This window comes from Balearica regulorum, chromosome 24, assembly GCF_011004875.1.
Source record: "Balearica regulorum gibbericeps isolate bBalReg1 chromosome 24, bBalReg1.pri, whole genome shotgun sequence".
In the NCBI taxonomy this organism is placed as follows: Eukaryota; Metazoa; Chordata; class Aves; order Gruiformes; family Gruidae; genus Balearica; species Balearica regulorum.
In genome coordinates this window covers 5,276,748-5,297,994 of record NC_046207.1, presented here as the reverse complement: position 1 = coordinate 5,297,994, position 21,247 = coordinate 5,276,748, and the positions used below count along the sequence as shown (strand labels likewise).

General features: G+C 52.8%; 3 protein-coding genes, 2 long non-coding RNA genes and 14 other non-coding genes across 23 annotated transcripts in view; all 19 read right to left on the bottom strand.

Moving 5' to 3' along the window:
* The window catches only part of PIP4K2B (phosphatidylinositol-5-phosphate 4-kinase type 2 beta), a 28,201-nt gene extending 27,617 nt beyond the window's left edge, over positions 1–584 (bottom strand). Inside the window, exon 1 of the mRNA XM_075775236.1 lies at positions 485–584. The gene's annotated coding sequence lies outside the window, so the exon portion shown is untranslated. The remainder of the gene's footprint in view (positions 1–484) is intronic.
* Positions 395–7,640, bottom strand: CWC25 (CWC25 spliceosome associated protein). 2 transcript variants are annotated; one of them, XM_075775237.1, is made up of 10 exons: positions 7,391–7,640; positions 6,856–7,028; positions 6,404–6,640; positions 5,600–5,669; positions 4,916–5,043; positions 4,611–4,677; positions 3,949–4,142; positions 3,298–3,381; positions 2,543–2,704; positions 395–1,272 (listed from the first exon to the last, which is right to left on the bottom strand). In XM_075775237.1, the coding sequence occupies exons 1-10, from the start codon at positions 7,406–7,408 to the stop codon at positions 1,158–1,160; spliced, it is 1,248 nt and encodes a 415-aa protein (XP_075631352.1). In that variant the 5' UTR covers positions 7,409–7,640; the 3' UTR covers positions 395–1,157. The 2 variants fall into 2 exon arrangements, with proteins under 2 accessions (XP_075631352.1, XP_075631353.1); XM_075775238.1 differs by having other exon boundaries at positions 3,949–4,133; positions 4,608–4,677; positions 7,391–7,634.
* A 628-nt stretch (positions 7,641–8,268) lies between these two features.
* On the bottom strand, positions 8,269–13,721 carry LOC142605093 (uncharacterized). Of its 4 annotated transcripts, none has more exons than XR_012838854.1 (8): positions 13,621–13,721; positions 13,110–13,258; positions 12,251–12,347; positions 11,586–11,994; positions 9,191–9,312; positions 9,045–9,095; positions 8,726–8,851; positions 8,269–8,386 (listed from the first exon to the last, which is right to left on the bottom strand). It is a non-coding gene; the product is annotated as an uncharacterized LOC142605093 (long non-coding RNA). The 4 variants fall into 4 exon arrangements; XR_012838855.1 differs by lacking the exon at positions 9,191–9,312 and adding an exon at positions 10,144–10,269 and having other exon boundaries at positions 11,769–11,994; XR_012838856.1 differs by lacking the exons at positions 8,726–8,851; positions 9,045–9,095.
* On the bottom strand, positions 8,420–8,491 carry TRNAC-GCA (transfer RNA cysteine (anticodon GCA)). The gene has a single exon. It is a non-coding gene; the product is annotated as a tRNA-Cys (tRNA).
* Positions 8,895–8,966, bottom strand: TRNAC-GCA (transfer RNA cysteine (anticodon GCA)). The gene has a single exon. It is a non-coding gene; the product is annotated as a tRNA-Cys (tRNA).
* On the bottom strand, positions 9,352–9,423 carry TRNAC-GCA (transfer RNA cysteine (anticodon GCA)). Its single transcript has one exon. It is a non-coding gene; the product is annotated as a tRNA-Cys (tRNA).
* On the bottom strand, positions 9,838–9,909 carry TRNAC-GCA (transfer RNA cysteine (anticodon GCA)). Its single transcript has one exon. It is a non-coding gene; the product is annotated as a tRNA-Cys (tRNA).
* Positions 10,314–10,385, bottom strand: TRNAC-GCA (transfer RNA cysteine (anticodon GCA)). The gene has a single exon. It is a non-coding gene; the product is annotated as a tRNA-Cys (tRNA).
* On the bottom strand, positions 10,811–10,882 carry TRNAC-GCA (transfer RNA cysteine (anticodon GCA)). Its single transcript has one exon. It is a non-coding gene; the product is annotated as a tRNA-Cys (tRNA).
* TRNAC-GCA (transfer RNA cysteine (anticodon GCA)) lies at positions 11,168–11,239 on the bottom strand. The gene has a single exon. It is a non-coding gene; the product is annotated as a tRNA-Cys (tRNA).
* Positions 13,722–14,462: 741 nt separating the features above from the next.
* Positions 14,463–15,444, bottom strand: LOC142605094 (uncharacterized). The gene is made up of 3 exons (XR_012838858.1): positions 15,267–15,444; positions 14,921–15,046; positions 14,463–14,580 (listed from the first exon to the last, which is right to left on the bottom strand). It is a non-coding gene; the product is annotated as an uncharacterized LOC142605094 (long non-coding RNA).
* On the bottom strand, positions 14,614–14,685 carry TRNAC-GCA (transfer RNA cysteine (anticodon GCA)). The gene has a single exon. It is a non-coding gene; the product is annotated as a tRNA-Cys (tRNA).
* On the bottom strand, positions 15,090–15,161 carry TRNAC-GCA (transfer RNA cysteine (anticodon GCA)). The gene has a single exon. It is a non-coding gene; the product is annotated as a tRNA-Cys (tRNA).
* A 46-nt stretch (positions 15,445–15,490) lies between the features above and the next one.
* Positions 15,491–15,562, bottom strand: TRNAC-GCA (transfer RNA cysteine (anticodon GCA)). Its single transcript has one exon. It is a non-coding gene; the product is annotated as a tRNA-Cys (tRNA).
* A 403-nt stretch (positions 15,563–15,965) lies between these two features.
* On the bottom strand, positions 15,966–16,037 carry TRNAC-GCA (transfer RNA cysteine (anticodon GCA)). Its single transcript has one exon. It is a non-coding gene; the product is annotated as a tRNA-Cys (tRNA).
* A 285-nt stretch (positions 16,038–16,322) lies between these two features.
* On the bottom strand, positions 16,323–16,394 carry TRNAC-GCA (transfer RNA cysteine (anticodon GCA)). The gene has a single exon. It is a non-coding gene; the product is annotated as a tRNA-Cys (tRNA).
* A 1,871-nt stretch (positions 16,395–18,265) lies between these two features.
* RPL23 (ribosomal protein L23) lies at positions 18,266–20,188 on the bottom strand. Its single transcript, XM_075775247.1, has 5 exons — positions 20,079–20,188; positions 19,746–19,829; positions 19,364–19,492; positions 18,612–18,725; positions 18,266–18,393 (listed from the first exon to the last, which is right to left on the bottom strand). The coding sequence occupies exons 1-5, from the start codon at positions 20,089–20,091 to the stop codon at positions 18,311–18,313; spliced, it is 423 nt and encodes a 140-aa protein (XP_075631362.1). The 5' UTR covers positions 20,092–20,188; the 3' UTR covers positions 18,266–18,310.
* Positions 19,083–19,216, bottom strand: LOC142605136 (small nucleolar RNA SNORA21). The gene has a single exon (XR_012838888.1). It is a non-coding gene; the product is annotated as a small nucleolar RNA SNORA21 (small nucleolar RNA).
* A 325-nt stretch (positions 20,189–20,513) lies between the features above and the next one.
* TRNAC-GCA (transfer RNA cysteine (anticodon GCA)) lies at positions 20,514–20,585 on the bottom strand. The gene has a single exon. It is a non-coding gene; the product is annotated as a tRNA-Cys (tRNA).
* Positions 20,586–21,247: the final 662 nt, after the last annotated feature.

Sequence of the window (21,247 nt, the reverse complement as noted above, 5' to 3'; positions counted from 1 at the left end):
GGGCTGAGAGAAGGAACAAAAGAAAGGGTTGGACGGAGGGAGAGGGAGAAGGGAACGAAAGCTCCCCTCCCTCCTCCTCTTCCCGAAGATGGTCTCGCCCAATTGGAGTGACGTACCCGCCTACACCACGCCCCTTTCTGAACGGACCAATAAGCAGCAAGGCGCCTGGAATTATGAATGGGCTGCTATACACGTCACAGCCCCTTTTAAAGGGCGAGGAGAGGGGCCGGGGCTGCGCGGGGACCCCCCTGGAGCCCACCCGGGGCCCGGCGCCGGGCCAGACCCGCGAAGGGCCTGCTACAGCCAGTGACAGCCTCCCGGGAGCCCAGGAACCCTCCCCTTTGACAGGGAGCCTTACCCCTGCCCCCACACCCCCCAAAAGCCACAAAGAACATTTAAAAATGACAGTAAAGTTTCTTAATTTTTCAAAAAAAAAAAAAAAGAAAAAAAAATCTACACTGCTGTACATATACACATTACTTACATTACAAAATCCCAGAGAAATATTTGCTGTATCAGCTATGCTCTGCTCATTTCCTTTCCCTTCAAAGCAGCTTCCTTTGGGTCAAACACCCTGCAAATCTGCGAGCAACCAAATAACGGCTACAAATATTTTGCAGACTTGTCTAACGCCATCCTCCAAACCCACACCTGAAACGGTGACGGCATTGAGCAGTTTTCCATCTGCCACTCGTGTAGTTTTATCGAATTTCATGAAATTAACTCACACGTGAATTTGTTCCGGTATTTAAGGACTAACAAAAATAGATCTTTTTTGCTCTGTCAAATAAACTTGGACAATCTGCCCAGTGTAGAAAGCAGTTACCACCTGGCATAATCTGGTAATAACAATATACAAAAATGATACCAGTCAAGGTGGAGAGAGAAGGAAAAGATCTGGCAATACGTTAAAAATAGAATACAAGGGCTCACGAGTGCTCCAGCAAAGGTTTGCTTGCAAGGTCATACTCATTACAAATGTATTCACAATACCAGAAGTCCAGAACATGCCGTGGGCTGCAGCACAGAAATCCAGCACCTCTTTGGGAGATGGTAACTGTTCCTGGAGAGAGCAGTGAGTCTGTGCTGGAGGTCTCTCACCTTTGGGAATAAGCGTCCATTTAACTTCCGCATGGGCGCAGAGGAAGAACCAAGTTTCATCTCTGCATAAAGTTTTTTTCCAAGGCAGCGGGAGTTCTCTGAAGGGAATGGATATTGCGTTTCACTCGATCTTCTAGGGTGGAAGTAGATGCACTCTCTAGTTTTAAGCGACTGCAGAAAATTGAACCAAAGAAAAAAATCAGAATCTCATTCCAAGCATTACACCATTTCTAACAGGATTCACCATCCCCAAGTCATCTACATAAATTAATCTAACATAGAAAATAACAATTTATTTCCTATTAAAATCTGCACTGAAAGAACTGAGTACCTCTTAGTTTGGCTTGTAACAAGAGTCAATGCCTTATTTAAGGTCAGTGCTCAGAAATATATCTTCAGTAACTCTCAAATCTCCCCCATCTTCCAAATATAACCGCTAATTACAAATGCATCCGTCACAGGGGACTCGGGTGCTTTCTGTGAAGCAAACGAGGGAAAAGCAATGCGTTCCTGAACTGAGGGCAACAGTCCTCTGGGAGTCCGAATGCCAGAGCTTGTGCTGTAAACGACTACGTTAGCTACAGAAGGGATCCCCGTGACCACTCCCTTTCTTTTATGGCTTCAGATCACACTGCTGTGCTTTTCCGAGTGATCTCCTCCTGCCCATCTCCCTTTTCAAACACCACACCGATAAACGCAGTTTGTCAGCTCAACAAGCTTCTCCTGCACAGAGAAACACCCAAAAATCCCTCTCCACAGGAGATTTTGTTCATGGAGAATAACTGTTGTGATTCTAAGCCACCCTTGAGTGATCCTAGCTTTCAGCAACTTCAGGAATTAGCGTACATTCTCCTCTGATTAATTTATAGAGCCTGGAAAACAATACACTGCAGCAACTCCAAAATACACATTGGCCACAGGATCTTTCTCACACTCCACTGCACCTTCTGGAAGACCTTGCGCCACTCCAGTTTCCTTTGCCTGCCACGTACAGAGGGGACTGTAAGTTATCACGTGGGTTTAGAAATTAGAAACGGTCTTTTTTTTTTTTTTTGTTGAGCACAGGTTTCAGTCCCACAAGCTCTTGGCACACAGACTCCTGGTGGACTTGCAGGCCTAGAACTGTTCTGAGCTCCTAAAACCAGAGAACTTTTTAGTATTTGCATGTAAAACACTACTAGGCCTTTCTACAGGATGGCAAAAAAACCCTGATTACTGGTTTGTGAGTCTGACTACCAAGGCCATCAGAGAAATAGCGATCTTTTGGGTTAAGAAGAGAATTTGGGAACAGTAGATGTCACCAGTTGTACTGTAAAACACAGCAGAGGTGGACCTCATACCATAATCTGAACCATCTCAAATGTTGAGGCCATCACTCACTCCTCAGAAGCTGTGGCCTGTATTTCCCTTGAATGAAACAGAAGAAAATAAAGACACTCACTGGAAGAACTTCTCATCTCGGGAGTGGAGTTTCTCCAGCTCTCGCTCCAGCTCCTCCTCCTTTCGGTGTTTCCTGAGGTTGTTTGCTCTCTCCTCTTCCCGCCACTTGGCATTTTCCATCATTTCCTGGCGTTTACGCTCTAGCTCCTCTGTAGAGATCTTTCTATTTGTGTAGAAAACACCACTGCTGTGAATCAATAGCACGCTGGGCCCCACCCCTCTCTTGCTTTCTATTCTTTAAGATGATTTACAATCCCCAAAATTAGGGGTGTTTAACATGTTTTTTTATTTGGTAACCAATCAGCAAAGCTTGTAGGTACATGTCAAACTGTTCTGCTTCACCACGCCCTAGCAAGAGTCTGTTTTCTCCCTCTTTGCAGCCTTCTTGTTTGTAATTGACTGGTAAGATGATGCTGTCGAGGTCGTATTTTCCTGATGACAGTGAAACAGAATGCTTCTAATTAACAGTCCGTGGAACAAAGACTGACTTCGCATTACAGCCTTGCACAGTGATGCAAGACACACGGACAACCAGCAACCACGTGAACTGCTTTGGGAAGCTGTCCAAGGCGTTAACTAACAATCAAGTTCAAGAACACCGAGACAAGCACTTTAGGACTGTCTGCCCGACTTTCTGGACATCTGATCCAATCTATTTTAGTTAACAGAATAAAATTTGGTTCAGATTACACCCAGCTGTTTCACAATCACCAGGGCAACTTCCATCCAAAAGCACAGGGACAAGATCTTCCTTACCTTGTGTAACCCGGAGCATGCTGTCGCCGATAGCTCTTTTTAGGGGAAGGGCTTCTAGCTCTCCCTTTCTCCTCCTTGCTATGTCTGTAACCCAGAAACACCCTTATCAGGCCAGATGAACATACATCATCACACCTGTAAACTTTCCCTGGATTTTTTTTGCATCCATTCTAAAACCAAGACATCTCCTGGAACTGCAGGACTGTTACCTGTCCACTTCAAAAACAATCCTCATGACTCTTAATATACTGTAAATTTCCATATATTTTTACTCAGTTTTAATTATTTCATCAGCAAGCAATAAATACCTGGACCTGATTTTATCAGCATTTAGTAAATTTAGTATTCAGCAGTTATAAATACCCTTTAAAGAGAATTGGTAGCCCAAACAAAGCCCAGTCACAAGCAATACCTAAAGGCTGCACCTAGAAAAGTGTCCCAAATGAGGAGGGCAGTTGCAGACAGGAGCGAACCTGTGTGCTTCTGCATTCTCACACAACCACGCAGCTCCTGCCTTTCCACCCAAAACAGCAATAACGTGGCCAGAACAGTGAAGTGGCAGAAGGAGACTCAATAAAAGAGATTTTGATTCTAGAGAACTCCCCCCACCAGCAGCTCTGGGTTTACATTTTCCAGGTTAGCCACACTCACTGTTTGCTGTGCCTAGAAGGAGACCGTGACCCCCTGCATCCAGACTGTTCCGAATTCTTCTTGCTAGAGCGTCTCTGAGGAGAGCGGGACTGGCTCCTGGACCTGGAGCGATCCCGGTGCTTGTGGGGGGCCCTCTCCTGGCCGGCAGCTGGAGAGCTCCGAGACCTGTGGTCAGAGTCCCTAACCTGAAATTGAAAAGCATCTTTTCAGGAGAGATGTCTTGTCAGAGCAGAACAACAACGTAAGGCCACAGAGGAGACCTCACCCTAGCCTGCATGCAGGAAGGTTTGCGTTTACTTATTCTACTTCCCAGGTTCTTATTAACACCCATGTCTGAAAAGATAATTTCTGTATGATGTTCAGTAAATGAAACTGCCAACACAGCCAAGCAGAGTACTTGACCTGATGTGTGACTCTGAAGAGAAACTAAATAAAACTTAACTTGAATTCAGAGCAGACAAAAGTCCTACTGAGATCTGAACAAATTTAGTTTCAAGGCTTAGATGGCTCCAAGTTGAATCTGAACTTTACTATATCACGTCCCCCTCACAATCTCTTTTACCCGGTGAAGCAGTCACAAACAAACCGTCAAAACTCTTGCTCTTCCCTAACTCGGGGCACTTGCTACTGAAAGAGCTGTGCGAAACCCATGTACTTACTTGTAAGCCATATCCTGGGACTTTGGCAGGAGCAGGTTTCCAGGAGGAACTGTTTGTCCTCTTCTGAGACCTAAAGAGAAAACAGAACAGTACTTTTGAAGCATATGAAATTCAAGAACGTTTTTTAACATTAAAAGGTCATAAAAATAATTTAATGATGCAAAACCAATAAAGTAACAATGCAGAAACATTTAGGCCGAGGCAGAGCGTTAATCAGAAAGATAAGACTCAAAGAGAGGTTTTGAGAAAGACAGGAAAAACAGATAACAGGAAACAAGGTATTTTTACAATAAACCCTCAAAACGTACTTATTTTTGCTTCGCTCCTCATCACTGCTGTCACTTTCACTGCTAGAACTGCGACGCCGATGTTTCTTGTGCTTCTTCTTCTTCTCTTTCTTCTTCTTTTTCTCTTTTTTATCTAAACTGTTTTGCAGCTATAAAGTAAAACACCATTTCATTAGTAATAATTACTGTCTCCACATTTGTGCAGTCAATATCACAAGGCAAAGCAACAGAGTTCTCTGTGGAAAAGCTCCTGGAACAAAACCTAAACCATTTAACAAGGTTCTCTCCCAAAACGAAAGAGCTTAATGGGGTCTTCCCTAGTGTCAGTTTGGTATCAGTGCATGTCAAATCCTATGTCTGCAATCACTCTGTAGTACTAAATCAACAATTAATCACTGGCTAAAAAAAAAAAAAAAAAAAAAAAAAAAATCAAACCCCAAAAACATACCAGAAGAGCAAGAAGAATAAAATAACACTGAATTTGAAAGGAAGAGAAACTAATTCCTGCTGAGAGACTGATAAGGAGCCTTGTTCTATTATATCAGGATTACAGAAAGCTGAATTTGTTCTAGTTTTCCATAAAAGAGTCAGGAAACAGAACTCAGCTCCTTATCCTAAACGATACTAATTTTGACCTATGATCTTCTCCTTGGTTCAGTGTATTCTGGGCTTTGACTCTGTAAAGGAGTACTGAGATACACCTACCAATTCTTTGATTTTCTTCATTTTAACAGGATTATTCAAAACTTCTCTCTTCTTTTCCTCCTCCCTCTTTCTAAAGCAGAAAAAAAAAAAGTATTTTCAAACAACTGAAAATATCATATTTTCATGAAAGATACTGATCAAGTGCAAGCTCTAAAAACATATAAAGCAGAAAAACAGCCAAGTTTTGAACACTAAACAAAATAGATCCAACTAAGGAGAAGTCTGTCATTTTCTTCTCCACTGAAGAGTGCAATTTGTAGGTTAAACAAAAATCTGTTCTGCTGCCATCAATCTGCCTACAATGCTAATAAACACCTGAACTCTCAGAGCAGAGCAGATAATTCACATACACATGAAAGGCTGAGCTAAGCTGGTAGAAACGAATCAATATGGAGTAACAATTGTAAATATAACCATATAACAAATATAAATAAACATTCATATCTATTTACCAATTTACATCAACATATAGATGATCTATATGTTGATCATCAGCTCTTTCAGGTGACAAAATCTTAAGATTAGAAATCAAGCCAGCAAAATTCTCCAAAAGCAGCAAACTGACTCAAGTATGTTATTTGGCATTATGTTGCTATGTCTAGAACACACAATCAAAATCCTACTAGTCATGGAAGCGGCTGGTGACATCTCTGCTGCCTACAGCCTAGAGCTCACCAACAGGCAGACAAGGCTTTGACAGACTCAGTATCAGACTTTACAGAGAAAAATAAGACTGCTCTGAGCAAGTTGCTAACACTGATGCTTTGCCCCATTTACTACTGCTTTCAGCTCCAGCTTTAGTACCTTATCATGAAAAGTGGATCCTCTCGGATTTTGTTCGCCATGTCCAGGACAGAATTGGCCCCTGCCTTGGCAAAAATGGAGCCTGGGAGAAGTCCTGTCTCGTTGGAACAGCCCGCGTCCTTGTCTTCTGTCTTCTCAAAGATGTACTTGTCCACAGGGCGACCCATAAGATATTCCTCTCTGTTCACCATGCCTCCAGGACCCTGGTACATCCACTCCAACTTTTCTTCTCTTTTCCTATTGCAAACAAGACCATCTTATTTTCCTTCTCACAGTTCTAAAGTTGCATTTTAAGGCACTGCCTGATGTTGCTGAGTGGAAACATTTAGGCATCAGAGATGTTAAACCCACGGCACCCATGGACACCAGGAGCACCCACAGCACCTCACCAGACAGTGCTCAACATCAAGGGCTGGTAACCGCCGGTCTGGTGGGCACCAGCACCCCCTCACCTGACGGTGCCCATGTCCTCAGCGTATCGCTGCATCTCCTCCCGCGCTCGCTCCTCCTGCAGCTCCCGCTGCAGCTCCTCGATCTTCTTCCGCTCAGCCTCATGTTTCTGCTCGGCTTTCCACACTTTCTCCACATTGCGCAGGGTCTGGGGGTGCCAGCTCTTCTTCAGGTTCTGCAGGACGGGAGGAGACCGGCCCGGGACCGTTAACGAGCGCCCACCTTCCCTCACCCCTGGACTAGGGCAAGGGCCCGCTCAGAGCCGCGCTCGCCCGCAGCACTTCTGCCCTCGGCAACGCGGCCCACACAACGGGACGCGCTCCTTCCCACCCCGCCCACGCCCGACCGCACCGACGGCCCCGCGGCCAGCGGCGGGGAACGGCCGCAGGCCCCGGCGAACCCGCGCGTCCCGGGACCGTTGCCGCCTGCCAGCCAGCCCGAGCCCAGCCCGGTGCCCGGAGCCCCGGGGAACACTCTCGGCCCCTCCCGGCCCGGCCCAGCTCAGCCCCCCCCCGCCGGGCCCAGGCCCGTCCTCACCAGGTCGCCTCCCCCCATGGCGGCGGGCGGTCGCTTCCCCCGCGGCTACCGGGCCTGGACGTGCGTCATCACGAGGCGCCGCGTCGCCGCCGGCGCCTGAGCGTCGTCACTTCCGCCGGGGCGCTGAGGGGAGCCGGCAAGATGGCGGGTGAGGGCGGCGGAACGGAGCAGCGCACAGCCGGCCCCGGGGGCCCGCGGCGCCTCCCGATGCCGTTCGGTAGGGAGAGAGAAAAAAACCAAACCAAGCCAAACTACAACAAGCGAACCCCCGGAGCCTTTCAAAGACTGGCGTGAAAACCGCGGGGAAAGGAGCGGGCTGAAGGCTGTGGGGTGCACGGAGCTGCGGTGTCCCAAGCGCCGCCGGTGCCGTCAGGCCGGGGCCTGGTGTAGCTGCGAGCGGGCCTACGGGTCTTCGGCATTGCCAAGGAGCAGCCGATGGCCCGAGAGCTGTCACTGAACCTGGGGTGTCCCGGGCAGAAGCTCTCCCGTGCTTCCCGTTACACAAGGGCGGTCACCCGTTGGGCAGTTCCGTTGCCTGTGGCGGTGGCCCCGGGGCGGGGTTAGAACCGGTGACCTGCTGGATCCCGACCCGCCAGCCCCCTGCGCCACAGCCCAGCGCCGGGGGCACAGCTCAGGGGCAGAGCGTCCGGCTGCGGGTCCCGAGGTCGGCAGTTCGAGCCCCGGGGCCGCAGCTCCCAGGCGGTAAAGAACCTGCTGCTGGCTGATGTGGGCATCACCACCCCCCAGCTCCCTTCAGGCACATCTCGGCAGAGATCCCCTCCTCGAGAGAGCCGTTCTACACCTTGTTCACAGCAGAAATGAACGGCAATTACCCGGACAGGAAAAACTGGACCAGCAGCACTGAGCCTGAGCCAGCTGCTTAGGCAGAAGCGAGGCAGAAACGCCAAACCCTGATGCCATGCTAGGCCAACCCAGGGATTTCCAGGAGCTCGGAGGGGGAAGAAAGTCTCTCCAGAGTCCGTCTGCCTGGAGATTCTGGAAGAAGAAAGGCTGGAAAAGCAGCTAAACAGGGGGCACCTGGAGTTGAACCAGGGACCTCTTGATCTGCAGTCAAATGCTCTGCCACTGAGCTATACCCCCTGCACACAGCTCCTTCACAGGGACATTTCAAAAACACTTTTTTTTTTCTCCAGGGAGACAAAGTGTTTATATCCACTCACCAGAGTCTTTCACTTCACAGCCCCCCACCCTGCACCTCAAGGTGCCTGCCAAAGGCTGCACAGGGGCATAAAGAGGATAAATTATGAGAAACATGATGACTACAGAGATTCAAGAACACAGAGACGTACACACAGACAGCGAGTAGCTACTCACGCAGCGCACAACCCCTGCAGCTTCCTAATCCTCAGGGCCTCAGTACCATGAACGATGGAGCTCAGGAACCAACCGTCACTGCACAGCACACATCACAAGACCCAGAAAGAGCTCTCCATCATGTTTCTGTGAGGAATTTTGGCAAAAAGAAAGGTGGAAGGGGAAGAAAAGGGGGCACCTGGAGTTGAACCAGGGACCTCTTGATCTGCAGTCAAATGCTCTACCACTGAGCTACACCCCCTGCACACAGCTCCTTCACAGGGACATTTCAAAAACATTTTTCTGTCTCTAGGGAGACAAAGTGTTTGTGTCCACTCACCAGATTCCTTCACTTCATAGTCCCTGTGCACCGTACGGTGCCTGCCAAAGGCTGCACAGGGGCATAAAGAGGATAAATTATGATAAACATGATCACTAAAGGATCAAGAACAGAAGTACACACACAGAAAGCGAGTAGCTACTCACACAGTGCACAACCCCTGCAGCTTCCTAATCCTCAGGGCCTCAGGACCACGAACAAAGGAGCTCAGGAACCTACTGTCATTGCACAGCACACGTCACAAGACCCAGAAAGAGCTCTCCCTCCTCTTCGTGTGAGGAATTTTGGCAAAAGGCAGGTGGAAAAGAGGGGGCACCTGGAGTTGAACCAGGGACCTCTTGATCTGCAGTCAAATGCTCTACCACTGAGCTATACCCCCTGGGTCAGCACTCAGACAAGGAGCAAGGAAAAATTACAGTTAGCTCTGCTTTGATGCCCACTGGTTCAAATGCTCTATATGACAGCACCTGCTGTGGCGTGCTAATGTACACGCAAAATTGTGCACGGAAAGTTATGACCGACGATCTGGAGACAAGTACGCTCAGAGGGGTCTAATTACGCACACAAACTAGATCCCCAGCAGCCTCCTCTCTGATCCAAACAACCCCTGCTACGGCCAAGCCACAAACGTTGCGTCTTTGCTCTGTCGCCGACACGGATATCGATTTTGGCAGGAAGCGTGCCGTCAGTTGTTCGGTACCTGGAATGCTGAAGTTCAGGGACCTGCCTTCTGTGCACAGCACGATCCAAAAGTGAGGAACGCTCCTCATGCTTTCTCCTGGGAAAAGGACAAAGGGGGCACCTGGAGTTGAACCAGGGACCTCTTGATCTGCAGTCAAATGCTCTACCACTGAGCTATACCCCCTGCACACAGCTCCTTCACAGGGACATTTCAAAAACTTTTTTTTTTTTCTCCAGGGAGACAAAGTGTTTATATCCACTCACCAGAGTCTTTCACTTCACAGCCCCCCACCCTGCACCTCAAGGTGCCTGCCAAAGGCTGCACAGGGGCATAAAGAGGATAAATTATGAGAAACATGACACCTACAGAGATTCAAGAATACAGAGATGTGCACACAGACAGCGAGTAGCTACTCACGCAGCGCACAACCCCTGCAGCTTCCTAATCCTCAGGGCCTCAGTACCACGAACGATGGAGCTCAGGAACCAACCGTCACTGCACAGCACACGTCACAAGACCCAGAAAGAGCTCTCCATCATGTTTCTGTGAGGAATTTTGGCAAAAGGAAGGTGGAAGGGGAAGAAAAGAGGGGGCACCTGGAGTTGAACCAGGGACCTCTTGATCTGCAGTCAAATGCTCTACCACTGAGCTATACCCCCTGTGCTCTCACCAACAAAACAACCCTTAAAGCATCTTCTTCCTCAATCTTTGCCTTCTCTCATCCATGGAAAGCCAAACCCACTGTAGGAAATGCAAGACTGAAACGCGACAGTGGCCCAGACATGGAGGCGCTGCCCTCCAACGCAGGACACAGACCCAGCCTCTGTACTTTGTGCACCAGGTGACCTTGACCCAGCTCCTCTCCAGCCAGAGCTCCAGTTCCTCTCCTACCTGGGGGCTCTTCTCTCCAAGGGGACTCTAACTTGACACAGGAGCTGCCTTGGAGTCTTGGAGGTTTTCCCCACACTTTCTAGCTCCAACTGTAAGGCAAAAAAGAATTCACATGTGGGAGTCTGAGCTGATCTTATCAGTTAGCCTTCCAGGGAAAGAACAGCCCAAAACCCTGAGAAAACAGTTGCTTCTGAGGGGGCGCCCGGAGTTGAACCAGGGACCTCTTGATCTGCAGTCAAATGCTCTACCACTGAGCTACACCCCCACCTGCCACACACCTGCCCAGCAGAAATCGCCCCGTTATGGACCATCACAGCAAAGTTCTGCAGATTAACCCTGGGACAAATCGCAGCTCCTCCTGAAACACTCGGCCCCTTCCCCACAAACCCCCACTCAGACAGTCCTCTTCTCCTCTGGGAATCTGCTGCTTTACCGCTGGCCGGCACCTGATCCAACAGGGGATGGAGCCTGCAGAGAGTCCGGGCAAAAGCTTTGGCAGGAGGAGTTCCAAAGGGAGATTTTCTGGACCCAAGGGAGGAAAAGGGAGGGGAGGGGGCGCCCGGATTTGAACCGGGGACCTCTTGATCTGCAGTCAAATGCTCTACCCCTGAGCTACACCCCCTGCGCGCTGGGGCCACGTATGGCTCCTTGTGGGCACTGACCGGGCGGCTCTGCTGCATTCCACTGCCTGCGCTCACCGCACCTGCACCGCTGCCTCTCGCACACAACAGCCCTCTCACACCCTTCATTTCACCTTAACCCCCCCCAGGCCTCTCGCCACACTTGCAGACAGCCTCTTGGGGGCCGAGCTAATGAATTCCCAGCTCTTGTCCTCCCAAACGTCCCAAAATGGAGAAGAAAAATACTTGGAAACTCCTCCCAACGCTGCTGCAGGCACTCAGCCACGCCTCTCTCCGATCTGGGGCTGTGCCCTGCCCCTAGAGCACACAGCAGCCACGCAGAGGCACTACCTGCCACGGACACCTCCCGCGCTGCCCACGGCCTCTCTCCGTCTTCCCCTCCCGCCTGCCCAGGGAGAAACAGGCACCCAAAGCCTTTCGTCCCACTGTCGTGCCGTGCCCTGCCTCAGAAAGAGTCTTCACAAATCAAAACTCCAGCACGAGCTGTTCAAACAGATCAAGGGAGAGCACCTTTATTTTAGGGGGGTTTCTTCCTCGTCAGCAGGTCTCTGTACCTCTCCCCCAGTCTGAGGGGAACAACAGCTCCTTCATCACCCCTGCGCTGGAAAGACGGCCGCCTCTCAGAAAGACATCGACTTCAGCCGCAGGGTTGGAGTCTTGCGGTGACAGCCCGAGCGCCCGCTCCGCCCGTCTGCTGGGAAGAAGGCACGACCGCTCGCCCGCTCTGTGCAACGGCCTGGCGAGAAGAGAGTTGCCCTCAGTCCCTCAGAGCCCTTTTCCAGGTTCCCCCTCCCCAGCTGCTGCTAGCACACAGCTCCTGATTATCCAGGGAGAATGTCTGAGAAATACTTGTAGGCCACAATGTTTTGCAGAGTCTGGTTGGGCCAAACAGCTGTTTAAAAAGATCCAGATTGATTTTTATGTGACTTTTTCTCACGCAAAGCCTTTGAGTCCAGAACCCCCACCTGACAAGCTGTGAGAAGGACACATACCTGCCTCTCCCAAACTCCTGTTCAGGTGCCTCTGTTCCACTTCACACCTGAGGAATGAATCCTCTATCCAGCCCTCCCTGTGCATGCGGCCACAGTGCTGCAAGAGAGAGAGAGAGGAAGGACAAAAATTAAGGACTGAAACCAGCTTCAGGAACGGGGCTGGGAGAACTCCTGCAGAAGCCGAAGGATTAGGCCATGTTTTTGAGGAGAGCCAGATTTTTTGGCGTGTTGCAAGCTGTTGCATTCTAAAGTGGTTTGAACCGGGCTGCGCAGAGAAATAAGCCTGAAAGCTGGTTCTTTCTTACTCGAGTACGCAGCAGCGCAGATCCTGCTTCCCTACAAGCAGCAGAAAAGGAAGAAGGAACGAAGCCTTTGAGACAGGAATCGTTAAATCTCGCGGGACAACTACGCTTTACAGTCCCTGATGCACCCACTCCAACTTTGCTTTTCTTAACGTGAACAAGAGTGTTGTATTTTCTGCTACAGACTCATCAGGTTACAGGTTAAGGCACCAGCCTACGATGGTGAGAAAGATCAAACGCACATTTCCATAGAAATAGAAACAGTTTTACATCAGAGACATTCAATGCTCAGCCCTGGGCAAGAGAATTTATTTTTAACATGAATTTACACATCCCAGTCACAGAAGAACCCAGCGGCGCAGAAGAAGAATTCAGTGATGAGCCTCTTCTCCACAAATGGCAGCACGCGACAAACAGGCTACTGACAGCTGACACCCATTATTAGCAGAGCCCTGAGAGTTACAAACAAAGCCCCAAGCAAATTTAAAGAAAGCGTCCCCGCACACAGACTCCTCCGGACAGGTGAAAGCAGGAACACCGCGAAGAGAACCACCTACCTCGGGGGCACCGGGAGTCCCCACACCCCCTCACCGGCTGGTGCCCGTGTCCTCGGTGCACAGCTGCAGCTCCTCCATCTTCTCCCGCTTGGCCTCACGCTCCTGCTCGGCGTTGTGAGGGTCTGGGGGTGCCAGCTCTTCTTCAGGTTCTGCAGGACGGGAGGAGACCGGCCCGGGACCGTTAACGAGCGCCCACCTTCCCTCACCCCTGGACTAGGGGAAGGGCCCGCTCAGAGCCGCGCTCGCCCGCAGCACTTCTGCCCTCGGCAACGCGGCCCACACAACGGGACGCGCTCCTTCCCTTCCCACCCCGCCCACGCCCGACCGCACCGACGGCCCCGCTGCCAGGGGCGGGGAACGGCCGCAGGCCCCGGCGAACCCGCGCGTCCCGGGACCGTTGCCGCCTGCCAGCCAGCCCGAGCCCAGCCCGGTGCCCGGAGCCCCGGGGAACACTCTCGGCCCCTCCCGGCCCAGCTCAGCCCCCCCCCGCCGGGCCCAGGCCCGTCCTCACCAGGTCGCCTCCCCCCATGGCGACGGGCGGTCGCTTCCCCCGCGGCTACCGGGCCTGGACGTGCGTCATCACGAGTCGCCGCCGGCGCCTGAGCCGCGCGCCTCAAGAGTCGTCACTTCCGCCTGCAAGATGGCGGGTGAAGGCGGCAGGGCAGCGCACAGCCGCGCCTCCGATGTCCTTTGGTAGGGAAAGACGAAGAACTGCAGCAAGCGAACCCCCGGAGCCTTTCAAAGACTGGCGTGAAAACCGCGGGGAAAGGAGCGGGCTGAAGGCTGTGGGGTGCGGTGTCCCAAGTGCCGCCGGTGCCGTCAGGCCGGGGCCTGGCGTAGCTGCGAGCGGGCCTGCGGGTCTTCGGCATTGCCAAGGAGCGGCCCAGAGGTGTCACTGAACCTGGGGTGTCCCGGGCAGAAGCTCTCCCGTGCTTCCCGTTACACAAGGGCGGTCACCCAACGCCGCGGGCTATTCCGTTTCCGGCGTCAGCGTCCGGGAGTGAGGTTAGAACCGGTGACCTACCGGATCCCGACCCGGCGCCTTGCCCCTGAGCCACCGCTTCCCGCCAGCCCCCTGCGCCACAGCCCAGCGCCGGGGGCACAGCTCAGGGGCAGAGCGTCCGGCTGCGGGTCCCGAGGTCGGCAGTTCGAGCCCCGGGGCCGCAGCTCCCAGGCGGTAAAGAACCTGCTGCTGGCTGATGTGGGCATCACCACCCCCCAGCTCCCTTCAGGCACATCTCGGCAGAGATCCCCTCCTCGAGAGAGCCGTTCTACACCGTGTTCACAGCAGAAATGAACGGCAATTACCCGGACAGGAAAAACTGGACCAGCAGCACTGAGCCTGAGCCAGCTGCTTAGGCAGAAGCGAGGCAGAAACACCAAACCCTGATGCCATGCTAGGCCAACCCAGGGATTTCCAGGAGCTCGGAGGGGGAAGAAAGTCTCTCCAGAGTCCGTCTGCCTGGAGATTCTGGAAGAAGAAAGGCTGGAAAAGCAGCTAAACAGGGGGCACCTGGAGTTGAACCAGGGACCTCTTGATCTGCAGTCAAATGCTCTGCCACTGAGCTATAGCCCCTGCACACAGCTCCTTCACAGGGACATTTCAAAAAACTTTTTTTTTTTTCTCCAGGGAGACAAAGTGTTTATATCCACTCACCAGAGTCTTTCACTTCACAGCCCCCCACCCTGCACCTCAAGGTGCCTGCCAAAGGCTGCACAGGGGCATAAAGAGGATAAATTATGAGAAACATGATGACTACAGAGATTCAAGAACACAGAGACGTGCACACAGACAGCGAGTAGCTACTCACGCAGCGCACAACCCCTGCAGCTTCCTAATCCTCAGGGCCTCAGGACCATGAACGATGGAGCTCAGGAACCAACCGTCACTGCACAGCACACATCACAAGACCCAGAAAGAGCTCTCCATCATGTTTCTGTGAGGAATTTTGGCAAAAAGAAAGGTGGAAGCAGAAGAAAAGGGGGCACCTGGAGTTGAACCAGGGACCTCTTGATCTGCAGTCAAATGCTCTACCACTGAGCTATACCCCCTGGGTCAGCACTCACACAAGGAGCAAGGAAAAATTACAGTTAGCAAGTTATGACCGACAATCCGGAGACAAGTACGCTCAGAGGGGTCTAATTACGCACACAAACTAGATCCCCAGCAGCCTCCTCTCTGATCCAAACAACCCCTGCTACGGCCAAGCCACAAACGTTGCGTCTTTGCTCTGTCGCCGACACGGATATCGATTTTGGCAGGAAGCGTGCCGTCAGTTGTTCGGTACCTGGAATGCTGAAGTTCAGGGACCTGCCTTCTGTGCACAGCACGATCCAAAAGTGAGGAACGCTCCTCATGCTTTCTCCTGGGAAAAGGAGAAAGGGGGCACCTGGAGTTGAACCAGGGACCTCTTGATCTGCAGTCAAATGCTCTGCCACTGAGCTATACCCCCTGCACACAGCTCCTTCACAGGGACATTTCAAAAACTTTTTTTTTTTCTCCAGGGAGACAAAGTGTTTATATCCACTCACCAGAGTCTTTCACTTCACAGCCCCCCACCCTGCACCTCAAGGTGCCTGCCAAAGGCTGCACAGGGGCATAAAGAGGATAAATTATGAGAAACATGATGACTACAGAGATTCAAGAACACAGAGACGTACACACAGACAGCGAGTAGCTACTCACGCGCCGCACAACCCCTGCAGCTTCCTAATCCTCAGGGCCTCAGTACCACGAACGATGGAGCTCAGGAACCAACCGTCACTGCATAGCACACGTCACAAGACCCAGAAAGAGCTCTCCATCATGTTTCTGTGAGGAATTTTGGCAAAAGGAAGGTGGAAGGGGAAGAAAAGAGGGGGCACCTGGAGTTGAACCAGGGACCTCTTGATCTGCAGTCAAATGCTCTACCACTGAGCTACACCCCCACCTGCCACACACCTGCCCAGCAGAAATCGCCCCGTTATGGACCATCACAGCAAAGTTCTGCAGATTAACCCTGGGACAAATCGCAGCTCCTCCTGAAACACTCGGCCCCTTCCCCACAAACCCCCACTCAGACAGTCCTCTTCTCCTCTGGGAATCTGCTGCTTTACCGCTGGCCGGCACCTGATCCAACAGGGGATGGAGCCTGCAGAGAGTCCGGGCAAAAGCTTTGGCAGGAGGAGTTCCAAAGGGAGATTTTCTGGACCCAAGGGAGGAAAAGGGAGGGGAGGGGGCGCCCGGATTTGAACCGGGGACCTCTTGATCTGCAGTCAAATGCTCTACCCCTGAGCTACACCCCCTGCACGCTGGGGCCACGTATGGCTCCTTGTGGGCACTGACCGGGCGGCTCTGCTGCATTCCACTGCCCGCGCTCACCGCACCTGCACCGCTGCCTCTCGCACACAACAGCCCTCTCACACCCTTCATTTCACCTTAACCCCCCCCAGGCCTCTCGCCACACTTGCAGACAGCCTCTTGGGGGCCGAGCTAATGAATTCCCAGCTCTTGTCCTCCCAAACGTCCCAAAACGGAGAAGAAAAATACTTGGAAACTCCTCCCAACGCTGCTGCAGGCACTCAGCCACGCCTCTCTCCGATCTGGGGCTGTGCCCTGCCCCTAGAGCACACAGCAGCCACGCAGAGGCACTACCTGGCAGGGACACCTCCCGCGCTGCCCGTGGCCTCTCTCCGTCTTCCCCTCCCGCCTGCCCAGGGAGAAACGGGCACCCAAAGCCTTTCGTCCCACTGTCGTGCCGTGCCCTGCCTCAGAAAGAGTCTTCACAAATCAAAACTCCAGCACGAGCTGTTCAAACAGATCAAGGGAGAGCACCTTTATTTTAGGGGGGTTTCTTCCTCGTCAGCAGGTCTCTGTACCTCTCCCCTGGTCTGAGGAACAACAGCTCCTTCATCACCCCTGCGCTGGAAAGACGGCCGCCTCTCAGAAAGACATCGACTTCAGCCGCAGGGTTGGAGTCTTGCGGTGACAGCCCGAGCGCCCGCTCCGCCCGTCTGCTGGGAAGAAGGCACGACCGCTCGCCCGCTCTGTGCAACGGCCTGGAGAGAAGAGAGTTGCCCTCAGTCCCTCAGAGCCCTTTTCCAGGTTCCCCCTCCCCAGCTGCTGCTAGCACACAGCTCCTGATTATCCAGGGAGAATGTCTGAGAAACAACTTTTAGGCCACAATGTTTTGCGGATTCCTGGTGGTTGAGCCAAACAGCTGTTTAAAAACACCACTTTACAAACCACTGCCAGGCCAAAGTGCTCCCATCCATCATTGCTTATGTTTGTGCTACAAAATCTCGGAGCCTTTGTTCCCTTCACATTCCCCCCTTTCCTGCACCATAACCCTCCTCCCCAAAAACATCAGGAGCAGCACCAAAGTATCTCAGCAGCCTCCAAGGACTTGCCCTGCAGCCCCCCAGCACGTGTGCTGGGCTCAATCTGGGTCTTACAGGGCACCAGGGCCATGATATCCAGGACAGTCACCCCAGTTTTCACTTGCGAGCCCAGGTACAAGGTGGCCTCCCTGCCCCTGCGGTGGCCCTTCCTCACAGGGAAGGAAACAAGCTGGCCTGCAGCTCACATCCAGATACATTCCTTTCTCTGCTTCACCTGGGGGAACACCAGGAAAATAACGTGCCACCACCTCAGCCCACAGCTGAGGGCTCACTGTGTCCTTGCACATCTTCATCAAGGTCCAAGAAATATTTAGAGCCCGCTGTGCAGAATGAACACTGCAGCTCATGGTACGGATTGGTTTCAGGCAGTATTTGTCCACCCTCGAGTCAGACCCATAGCTCTAAGCAGTTAAAATGCCCATTTCTGGAAGAAGATTCCAGACCTGCAATTCCAAGCGCCCACGCACAAAGGTTTCCTGCAGAAGGCCTTTCGCAGACACCTCCCCATTTTTGCTGGTGCATACCTAAATTGGATCAATTCACTCAGTACTGCTAAAATTTAAGTCTTTCCAGTGCAACCCCTTCCAGCTATTTTCCAGTAATACAGGAACCTGCCTGAAAAAAAGAAAAAGACAGTGGATATTGAAACTGGAAATCCCATTTTCCTGCTGAAGCAGGTAGAGTTCCGTAAAAAGCTTTCCCAGGACTCCCTCCCTCATCGTTAACCTTGTCCCACATGGCGGAGGAGGGCGCTTTGGCAAAAAAGACACTACTGATTTGGTACAAGGACTTTTATTTTATCTCTACGAAGACGAACGCGTTTATGCGATGCTTCCCGCATTGGAGGCTATCCTGGGCCACAGATCTGCGCACTCCTTAGCCACAGGGCCTGTGATTGCGGAGCCTGCAAGAGAGAAAGACGACGGCAGGTCAGAGGTGCCAAGATGGTTCAGGGCAGCATTTTACGCAAACTCTAGTTCAGTGTGGCCACATTCTCCCGAGTCCTGAGGAGAATTCGGATCCTTTTGCCCAGAAAATCGCAGCCCTCTAACACGCAATGCAGACCTCCCACCCCTCTGCACGTCCCTCTTTCACCCAGCGCAACGGGATTCTTGTCCGTACCTTTCATTTCACCTTTGTTATTTACTATCACTCCTGCATTGTCTTCAAAATAAAGGAACACCCCATCTTTTCTCCTGTACGATTTCCGCTGCCGAATTACCACTGCTGGGTGGACTGCAAAGAGAAACGAGCAGCTCAGTATTGCAAACATCGCGTTAAGCACACAGTGCAGCAACGGAGCCCAGAGGGACGGCTCTGCTGCAGCGTCTGACTCAATGCATGGGTTTGGGGTGGAGATTTTTTTTAGTGTCATAGTTTCAGTGCTTCGCTAAGAGAAGCTACAGTTTATAGCCAACAGTACACTTAAAACTGACCATATAACAGTTACATCTATGTCTGCACTTGGACAATTCAGTGTTTTTCCACTTTCCCACTTTTCTTTCTAAACACACCATCAATTCACAAACAATATTCAGCAAGAACTCCTCCCTTCCCCTCCAGAGCAGCAGCAGCAAACCTTCTCTCCAAGGCAGATGTCACACCACTGATTGAAATGAACAGCACAAGCTGCCACTTCACCCAAAAGCGATGGCTTTACTCTGCCCTTCCACGACAACTCGCTGAGCCACTGCGCACAGACCCAACAAGTGCTTTTTTAGAAGGGTGGAGACGACACTCCAGAGATTCAGTGCCCATCTTCCGCATCAGTTTGAAGGAAGAGTTGTGTGTTCCCCTTGGATGAGCAGCCTGCCTCTCCATCCCTCAAAGGAGGGACGTTACAGCGGGGACTCGCCGCTCCTCTCCGCACTCACCCTTCTTCCTCAGCTCCGGCTTGCCCTTCTTGACAGTAGCCATCACCATGTCACCCACGCCAGCCGCCGGCAGCCTGTTCAGGCGCCCCTTGATGCCCTTCACGGAGATGATGTACAGGTTCTTGGCACCTGCGGAGAGAAGCGCTGGCGTTAACGGGGCTGGCGTTAACGGGGCTGCGCGGGACGAGCTTCCCTTGTCAAACCATCGAATGAAGCAAACAGCGCGGGCTGCCACCTCACCCAGAAGCGACGCCACCGACGCAGGCCCAGTGAGTGCTTTTCAGAAGGAAAATTGGTTTTTACAAACTCGTTCAACAGCCAGTCCGCCCTCAGCGTTACCACGGGCGGCCCCGGGCAGAGGCACAGCGGCGGCCGCGCTCACCTGTGTTGTCCGCGCAGTTGATCACGGCTCCCACCGGGAGACCCAGGGAGATGCGGAACTTCGCACCGGACGAACCACCGCGTCCTGCGGATCGAGAAGAAGATTAAAAGTCCGGGCACGGAGCAACACAAGCGGCCTCCAGGCAGCGGTGAGCCCGGCCCGGCCTGCGCCTCCCCGGGAGGGGGCTTAGCGACACCGGCTGCGGCCTCCGCTCCCGGCCGGGGTCGGACGCCGCTCCCCGGGCCCCAGCTCCACCGGACGCTGCCTAGAGCAGCGATCCGGGCGCCCTCCCCAGCCCGGATGGAGCCGGATACCGCCGCTCCCCCCCCTCACCTCGCTTCGACATCTTGGCACCGGAAAAGAGGGAAGCGCGCGGGGCACGCCGGGATATGGGGCACGTTCCGCCAGACGTCACGTGGAGAGGCCGGCCCGGCTCACGTGGCGGCCGGGCCCCGCGGCGCCCCCTAGAGGCGGCGGGGAGCGGCACATCCCGGTACCGGGGGGGGGGGGGCCGGGGCCGGGGCCGGGGCCGGGACCGGGGCGGGGTGGGGGGGGGGCCCGGCGGCCTCACAGCGCTCCCCTCCCCGCTGCCGGCCTGGGCCACGGGCTGGCTCGGACCGGACCCCGCCGTGCGCCGCGGGCAACGGAGAACGCTTTCGGACCGGTGCCCGCCCGAAATAATTTGGGGAGAAAATTCTTCTTTTTTAGAATTTAGTTTTTCGCGGAGGGGGAGAGAAAAAAGGGGAGGGAAAAAAAAAAATTAAAACAAGGGGGCACCCGGATTTGAACCGGGGACCTCTTGATCTGCAGTCAAATGCTCTGCCACTGAGCTATACCCCCGCCCGGGTGCTGCTCTGCTCCGCGCCGCCTTCCCGCTCCGCCGCCGGGCCCGTCCTGCCGAGGCTGCCCGGCCCCGGCCCCCCCGGTACCGCTCGCACCACGGGGGCTGCGGGAACATTCGCCCGGAGCCGCCGAGCAGGAAGGTTCGATGGACCCCGACCACCCCCATGGGCACTTTGGGGACCGGCAGAGCCCAGGCTGGCGGGGAGCCACACGCAGAGATTTGGGGGGCAAGAGCCTGAGCAGAAGAGCGGGAGCAAGAGCAGTAATTAGTTATTTTCTAAGCTGGTGACGAACATTCGCGGGCAGCCGATTTATGCCCGCGATTCACGGCTCCTGCCAGGAGCAGCTTTAGCAGCCGAGCGGCCGCAGCGTGCTGCATCTCTTGACAGCAAGTCAAGAAATGAATTTTTCTGCGTTATCAGAAGGAATTGCCCTTGTCTGGGTTTTGCCTCCACATGATTTTTTCAGCCCTACCGATTCTGCAAATTCCAGTGTAATTTAACCACAAAGTAAAAGAGATTTTTGCCTAGTGGCAATGAACGATTTTTTATTTACTCAGGGATTGCCTAAATCTAATTTCAGGAGAAAAGCACAAGTGACGCTGCTTGTAATATTACATCTACCTGGTCCTCTGAGCCCTCTGCGTAGAGCTGGGAAAA

Excerpts from the sequence above, each read along its gene's own strand:
- CWC25 (XM_075775237.1), bottom strand. Across the intron at positions 5,670-6,403 it reads GATCCACTTTTCATGATAAG|AAAGAGGGAGGAGGAAAAGA; the intron begins GTACTAAAGCTG and ends TTTCTGCTTTAG. Across the intron at positions 1,273-2,542 it reads CGAGATGAGAAGTTCTTCCA|TCGCTTAAAACTAGAGAGTG; the intron begins GTGAGTGTCTTT and ends AATTTTCTGCAG.
- RPL23 (XM_075775247.1), bottom strand. Across the intron at positions 19,493-19,745 it reads CAACTGCGCGGACAACACAG|GTGCCAAGAACCTGTACATC; the intron begins GTGAGCGCGGCC and ends TTCTCTCCGCAG. Across the intron at positions 18,394-18,611 it reads TAACAAAGGTGAAATGAAAG|GCTCCGCAATCACAGGCCCT; the intron begins GTACGGACAAGA and ends TCTCTCTTGCAG.